An 8,183-nucleotide genomic window follows, 5' to 3' on the forward strand; every position below is an offset into this window, starting at 1 on the left:
TAGAGTCTCGTGCTGATAACGTGTTATGAAACAATAAAAGAAGAAGAGCAGTATTGTAGAGAAAGAGAGAGAGGGAATTCTTATTGATTTGGGATGAATTACAATGGAATAGAACCCTCTATTATAGGGAGATGGTGACTTAGCCACCAAGTAATAAACCCTAGAATCTCTCTAAATATGAATTCTATTTATAACAAGTTATATCTATATTTTCGAGCTCACATCCACAAGGTCAAAATTCGTGAAAAGTTCTTTAAAATTCACCTGCAGACATTCATGATGTTTTCCAAAACCTTACCTCAAGGTTAACATTAGGATATGTACAAGGAACCGTTTGGTAGGATGCATTACAGAAAATAATGTATGCATTCATTTTTGATATTATTAATCCCTTGTTTGGTATACTTTTTCAATATATGTATTACTAATTTTGATATTATCCTATGTACAAGTAATATATAGCAAACCATAATATTAGCCATACTAAGGCTATTAATGCATGCATTAGTTTGGTTAAAGACAAAATTATTCTTAAAGTCCCTTAAAGCTAAATAATATGTATTTTAATTTTTAATACACATTACCAAACAGTGGAAAAAAAATAATCTCTACATAACTAATGCTATTAACTCATGTATTACTAATACAGCTTATTCAGTACTATAAAAAGTCAAACTTTGGATTATATTCAAAGTAGCCAAAAAGAAAGAATATTTTCATGAGAGGGATTCTTTTGTTGACAATGTCAAAAAACAGGAAGAACATAAAAAGGGAAAAGAAGAATACATTTATAGGAACATCTTTTTTGAACAGATTAATTTAGTAAATTAAAAAATACGCGTGCGGAAAAGCGAATATCCTTTTTGAAGTTTGGATCTGATACGAATACTACTTTTAATCAGTTTTTATTCTCTACAAGCTTCCAACAGCAAGTATCACTACAATTGGTAGAAGCTAGTCAGAGAAATAACACGTGTCAGGTTATAAATCTTCCACATAACTGCCTCTCTACATCGCCCAATGAACCCGCAGTAGTCAATCTTATTCGCCTTCTTCTATTTAAACCTCAAATTCTCACAATTAAAATCTCACTTTTCAAATAATTGACCGCTTCTTCGAAGGAGTTAAAAGAGAGGTAATTATATGAATTTTCTAATTCAAAACTTGCTTTATTCTGCAGTGTTTATTTTTCTCGAATTTTGATGTTGTTTTATGTGTAAAGATTGTTAATACCAATGAAACGTTCAGCTTTGCTTCTATTTTAACATGTAAAGAGAAATAAATACTTAAATAAAGTCGCACACTTTGGTCTGATTTCTATGGTTTATTATTCATTTGCTTTTTTGTTTTTCCTATTGTTGCTATCACATAGGCCAAGCTGGTTTAATTTTCTAGTTCAGTTGTATGTTTTATATTGTGAAAGAACTTAATCTGACACTACTTTTTCTATCACTTTTTGTAGATTTGATTTTTATTTCTGAGTATACTGCCAAAGTTGGGTTTTTTCCCCAGGTTTCTTGCATCTTCTTAGTTTTAAAGCGATATTTTGTTCCTTTATCTGTTTAACACCCAGTGATTCATGTCTCTGTTATGCTGCAAATCTTAAATCTTTTACCTGTGATCTACCTATGCAACTCTTTAGAGGTCAATCCAAGATCTAAAGGCAGGGGATATACCATTATATATATATATATATTGAAAATTTTTCTTTGAGTTTTCGATATAAATATATTGTCCAAGTTTGAGGTCGTTGGGTCGTGCTGGATCTGACTCTGCAACTGTTCAGAATGAGAAACTTAGTGCAACCTTTACTAAAATAGAAGTGGTTTAAGTTTTTTCCCGGCCCGGAAAATTACATGACTATCTTTCGCCTTTTTCTCTCTCAATCCACTTGTACATTGGATCAAATTGGACACGGATGTTTCATCTAGCTAACTTTAACTTTTTTTAGATTGATGCTTACTTGATTGATAATGTTGACTTATTAATTGGAGGAGAATGGATACAAATGATTCATATAGTAGAATAAGACTAATTTAGGGTTCAGGTTACTTGATTGATGTATCTCCAACTCATTCATTAGAATGTACTAGACAATTTGTTTTTGCAATAACTCATCTAATTCATAAGAATGTGGCTTCAAGCTTGCTGGGCATCTCGTATTTCTAACTTCTTTCCTGTTTTTTTCCCCTTAACCAACTATTCTCTGCATAATTTAGTGATTCTGTTATAGGTGTTATTTCTTTTTGGTCTTGTGACTTGTGTGTTAATTTATTAGAGGTCAAATTTGTGTTGTTTGTCCTGGAAATTCATTATCCAAAATGGGAATGACACCGTGTGGTTGTCCTTGTGGATAGTAGTTTTTAAATCCATCCGTCAGCGGTTTAGCCGTTAATGGAATCATTGTTGGTTATGGACCGGGTGAAAGAAAGTCTAACAAAGAAGAGAAGTACCTGCATAAGCTTCGGCATGGGAGTCACGAAAGAGTACACCTCAGGAATAAATGAATTGAAACAAGAAGTTTGGGTTATACATATATTTCTCGTCTTGTTTAAAGAGTTTGTGTACTGATAGACAGGACCAGCTAAAGAAGAAAACTAGTCATATCTTGGATGATCAACCTTGATTGGCTTTGTAGTGTATCCTTAAATTCGTGCATCTCTTGTGTAAGTTGGTTTCCTCTGGTAGTTTCTTTTAGCTTGTTTTGAGCTAAGATTTCGGAAAATAATAGTAATGAAGTGACTTAAATTTGATTAATGTCATAAAAGGTGTTTCCAGGAGACCATGAAGTATTTGACCACTCGGACTATATGGGAAAAATGTAATTTCTCACCAGTGATATCCTAGAGATAAAAGCATAACTAAGTCTGCGTGTATGAGACAACTGATATGTTTTCTTTTTCTATTTTTTGATTATTACTTTTTCTTTTATCTTTGGGCTCTTGTGGTTCTTGGATCCGTAGTGATGATCATGGTGAAAGTTAATTTAAGTTATATGTGCTATTGCAATCCCAATAACAAAACTGGAGTTCGATTCAATCTATTACTTGAATATCTTGGTTTTGCAAGTACCAAGAATTCAATGATTTTCCTATTCCTTTTACTCTGTTGCACTTTTTGCTTTTCCTTGAGGCTGATATGAGCTGTAACTCGGTCTCAATTTCACAGGAACGACTTTTTGTGTCAGAGACTTTGATTGCTAGATATTTCCCTTCTTTTTATTCTGAAGTACCTCACTTTCTGTGAAGATGCTTAAGGTCCCTCCCCATCAAGTTGCAGGACACGAAGCGGTCGATGGAAAGCTGGGTCCCCTCGTGGACGAATCAGGGCGCTTCTACAAGCCTTTGCAAGACGATGAACGAGGGTCCAATGAGGTTGCTTTCTATCGTTCATTGTCTACCAATAGTGGGATCCCGGAACACATTCGAAGATTCTTCCCCACCTTTTATGGCACTCAACTCATAGAGGCATCTGATGGATCTGGCTTGAAGCCTCACTTGGTCTTAAAAGATATTGCTCGAGGTCAAGTCAACCCGTCAATTATGGACGTAAAGATTGGTTCAAGAACCTGGGCACCTGAAGCATCCCAGGAATACGTCGAGAAGTGCTTAAAAAAGGATCGAGAATCATCAAGCCTTCCATTAGGATTCAGGATATCAGGGTTGCAAATCTTTAGAAGCAAAGAATTAGGCTTCTGGAAGCCGGGAAAGAAAGCTGCTCAGAAATTCTCTACAGAGGAAGTCAAGTTAGTCCTGAGAAGGTTTGTTTCCTCAAACACATTAAATGACTTGGATCTGGAACCAGACTGCGCTCTGGCGTCAACTGTCTATGGCGGCTCTGCTGGCATTTTATCTCAGTTATTAGAGCTGAAAGCTTGGTTTGAAGATCAAACTATATATCACTTCTATGCTTGCTCAATTCTGGTGGTCTTTGAAAAAGAGCTGGCATTGGAAGGAAGGAATCCAGGTGCTCAAATCAAGCTGATTGACTTTGCTCATGTTTACGAAGGACGAGGTGTGATTGATCATAACTTCTTGGGTGGTCTCTGCTCGTTGATAAAGTTCATTTCTGAAATTCTTACTGCTCCTAATGAGGGCAAAACAGAAGTCTCTGCAAAAGATGATCAGAAGAATCTTACTAACACTGATAATGGTGTTGTAGCTGACCAGGAGAACCTTATTAAATCTGGTAATGGTATTGTCGCTGATCAGAAGAACCTTACTAGCACTGATAATGATGTCAGCTGAACCACACCATGATTTTCCACTTGCACGCGTTTTTTAAGATTTATTTGAAGCGTAAAGACGAGCAACGACATTTTTTATTTGATTGATTTGATGTTGCAAGCATAATTCTGTAGTCATTCTGTGTGATACTTTTTGCATATTTGAAATTTTCAAGTGCCCAAAATGATTAAGTTATTTAATAATGGGGAAGATCATAAGGATGTTATGTGAAAGGTGGTTTGGGATTGTTACACATATAGCCGGCCAGGTTCAATGATTATTTTTTTTAGCTGGTTTACATCGATTATTCCGTGATTATACACATTTATGCATATACTAGTATTTATAAACGTGCGTTGCATGTTAGTAATGATACATGATGATTTAAATATTTATTTATACGAAGGAATAATAAATTTAATTAGTGAGAGAAATTTTATATATAATACTATAATAATCATCTAAATACCGAAAAATATTGTTGCATTAGCATAATATGTGAATTCAAAATGAAAGGATATCATCAGAACTTACATAAATGATCAATTTTAGTCATATTAAATAGATAATTATGTATTGTAGTTTAAAGTTACCTAATACGATGGTATCTTATCGAATACTTCTTTATAGAGAGTGTTTTTTTTTGTATATGTTTCTTCTAATGCTTTGGTTACTCTGCCATAATCAAAACTCTTGTTGTCGATAATTATCTCTCTCTTGAAAGTGCAACATATAGTTATTTGTATAGGAAAATATATTGTGGTAAATATTGTTCAATATTTAGGATGATTATCCTTGTGTTTTATTTATTATAACTTCAAAATATAAATATACTGAAAATTATTTTCACACAAATCTAAAAGGATATTCTTTAGTTTCGGAAGACGAGAGTTGAATTCGGGGATACACACATACTTAGAAGCATATTGACCAGTATCATAAGTTCTGCATGTATGACATTATTGTCAAAACTTCTATAAACCATATGTGTACTATTACATAAGCTATGCGGCGGGGATCTAAGTTTTTAGTAGCATGACATACATATTTTTCTCCAAAATCAACCTATATGCAATGGAAGATCAATTTTAACTTCGTCTATTATATATATGGTGACACTAACATACGTAAAAAATAATGAACTTGACAACAAACATGTACGATAGAAGACCATTTGGTATTAAAGTATTCAAGTATTCTTCTTAATAGTTATTGTTGGTATCATCTTCTGCTGAGTCAAAACTGAAAAATATTTTTATTTTTACCATAAACTTAGCAATCACCGTTTTATTTAGTCAATCAACATTTCATTTCTGCTAGCTAAAATAACTCTTTAATTTCTATCATGTAATATGTACAAACTGCATTTAATCTAATGATGAAAATATATATTTTCCTTATTAAATGCACTACTATTACCACTGGGGTTGATAACCAAGTGTTCTAGAAGAATCAAATCATCATTTAATGGATGCTCTTATTCGTTTCCAACACGGAGCAAGAAGTCACTGAATGTTGGATCTGTTCTTACTTTTATATTTCTTGTCATTTGAATATTTTTCATTTGAGGTCATAAGTATAATTTGGCAAGCTAGCTTTTACATTTTCTGCTTTGGTCAATTTTGGAACTACTAGTCGTACTTGACAGAAATCACCTCCCAAATTATTACTTTTCCACCAAACGATTTATAGATATCCAATATTTCTCTAAAACTCTATGCGATTGTTTCGATCGTTTGACGCTTAGCCAAATACGCTTCATCTGATATTATCACTTTTGCTTTCCTTATAAATTTAGCACTATTGATCTGATTTGATATATTTGTGATGCTATTTCAGTTATTTGAAAAGGTATATCAAATCTAAAGTGAGTTGTACGACCTCATAATAAAATTGTTGCTGGTACACTATTTGCTCTTATTGCTAACAACATAATGCATCTTGATTTGACATTTGCAAGTAATGCATGACGTAGAAATATTATTTCGATTCCGTCGGAGGCATCTACAAAGGATAATCCCGCTATACGAGAGTCGATTTTTAATAATATAGTCTTGAAAGCTTATTTTTGTTCAGGATTTAGCTTTGATTGTGCTTCCTCAAACACTTGTATGGCCTTCTTAATATCATACTAATTTTTTTTTACTTTGTCATCTATTTTTTTAAATCTCTAACATTCTTTTTTATGGAATAAATTTATGTATCGTAAGATTTTTTCTTAAACTTGAAAAATGATTTTACTCATATGATGAATTTAAAAAATAATTTAATTGGATTCTCTTGCTAAATAATCAATTGAGAGATTTAATTATTTGGTACATAAAAATATAATTTATTTTTTGTTGATTTATTCTTAACATTAGTTCATCTCATGTTTGAATATTTAACCATGATTATAATTTTATCCACCATAATTAATTTTAAAATCTTAAATATTAAAAAAATTAACATAGAAGTTATTGTAGTCCAAAAAAAGTTATTGCAGCTATGTCTTTTCCCCATGAGTTCTTCTGTTTAATATTTTAGGACTATTTTGGTCTATCAATATATATTCGTGCATGCTTAATATTAAAAGATTATTTTTGTAATCCCATATTTTATTCATGCTTATCATGCGGTTAGGCATTCTTTTTGAACCATATATGCCTATAATCCTATTTATATTTGGACAACAACGATGAGAAGTATTGGTGTACAAAAATATTGATAAAATATTGAATTTATCAAGTAGGATTCCTAAAGGTAATCATGTAGGATTCCTAACATGTAGTATTATGTTCCAATACTAATAGAATTACAAGGCTAATGTCTAGAATTCCGATTATGTCCTTTTATTGCGAGTTATTATGCTTAATATTAAAAGGTTATTTTTGTAATCCAACATTTTATTCGTGCTTTTATATATATATATATATATATATATAACACTCTACTCAGATTTCAGTTAAACTGATCAAACGAACCGAACGATCTGTGCCCCATCAGCACAACAACACCCAAGGAAGTAATCCACTTTTCTTAGCAACCGAGTGAATCCCTACTCCATGCATGCTACATCATTTACAAATAACAAATCAATCATCCAACGTTTCTCATATACCCATAAAGCATAATACAACCCTTATCCAAAATTTTCTTTACTCGAGATACCCCCGATCTTGACCTCTGCAAGCTATAACTGATTAACCAGTTACCTCAAACTAAAACCAATACAACACATAACCGTGCAATCAACTCCTCGATAGCAGACTCCCCCACTTGGCTCAAATCTAAGGAATAAAGCATCTGATAACTTACTATAGCCACCCCCCATACTGGAATAACACCGCAATAGGATTCAACTAAATCCTTCCTAAGCTCATGTAACACAAACCATATAGTACCTCAAATCATTTGCAAATCCCGTATTCATCCTCGTAACAGTCAAGCCAACTTTCACAAGCGATCCAAACTCAAATTGCACTACATATAATTTACCGGTAAAAGAGAACTCTCAACAATATAACATAGGGATCACACAACCTCAGGACATCTCGCAGGAGATAACCCACCTGTTTAGCCTCAAAATGACATCTTTCTATACCCTTCCACAGTCATAACTATTACGCAACCACTTAATCTTCCTGAGTCTGAACTCATATCACGACATGAAAATCTACTCCACTCCTCAACTAAACAATATGAAAAGGATCCTTCAACTCACCCATAACTCGAGACTATATGTCATGTCAAGATGGAAATCAAGCACTAAATAGTTCTTTCTACACCTTAAGCAAATCCTTCTCGTCATATTCAAATCATATGAACACATCTCGCAGTCACATCATACTCATTACATAGCCATCTAGCCACAAATTCCATTAATACACTTCCGGACATATAAATCCAAAAGCACATGCTCACACAATCAACACCTCAATGCTCCAGCTACAGTCAAAACCCGGCCTCAAGTCCTCC

The 8,183-nt window shown here is 33.2% G+C and overlaps 1 protein-coding gene across 4 annotated transcripts; it reads left to right on the plus strand.

Moving 5' to 3' along the window:
- On the plus strand, nucleotides 1,050-4,459 carry LOC109240966 (inositol polyphosphate multikinase alpha-like). 4 transcript variants are annotated; one of them, XM_019407750.1, is made up of 2 exons: nucleotides 1,050-1,135; nucleotides 3,169-4,459. In XM_019407750.1, exon 2 carries the CDS (start codon nucleotides 3,249-3,251, stop codon nucleotides 4,245-4,247), a length of 999 nt encoding a protein of 332 aa, XP_019263295.1. In that variant the 5' UTR covers nucleotides 1,050-1,135; nucleotides 3,169-3,248; the 3' UTR covers nucleotides 4,248-4,459. The 4 variants fall into 4 exon arrangements, with proteins under 4 accessions (XP_019263295.1, XP_019263424.1, XP_019263239.1 ...); XM_019407879.1 differs by having other exon boundaries at nucleotides 1,063-1,135; nucleotides 3,249-4,459; XM_019407694.1 differs by lacking the exon at nucleotides 1,050-1,135 and adding an exon at nucleotides 1,179-1,512 and having other exon boundaries at nucleotides 3,249-4,459.

The sequence above is a fragment of the Nicotiana attenuata genome, chromosome 1 (assembly GCF_001879085.1).
Source record: "Nicotiana attenuata strain UT chromosome 1, NIATTr2, whole genome shotgun sequence".
In the NCBI taxonomy this organism is placed as follows: Eukaryota; Viridiplantae; Streptophyta; class Magnoliopsida; order Solanales; family Solanaceae; genus Nicotiana; species Nicotiana attenuata.

Excerpts from the sequence above, each read along its gene's own strand:
- LOC109240966 (XM_019407694.1), top strand. The coding sequence starts at position 1,405 with ATGTTTTATATTGTGAAAGAACTTAATCTGACACTACTTTTTCTATCA. Across the intron at positions 1,513-3,248 it reads AAGTTGGGTTTTTTCCCCAG|ATGCTTAAGGTCCCTCCCCA; the intron begins GTTTCTTGCATC and ends CTTTCTGTGAAG.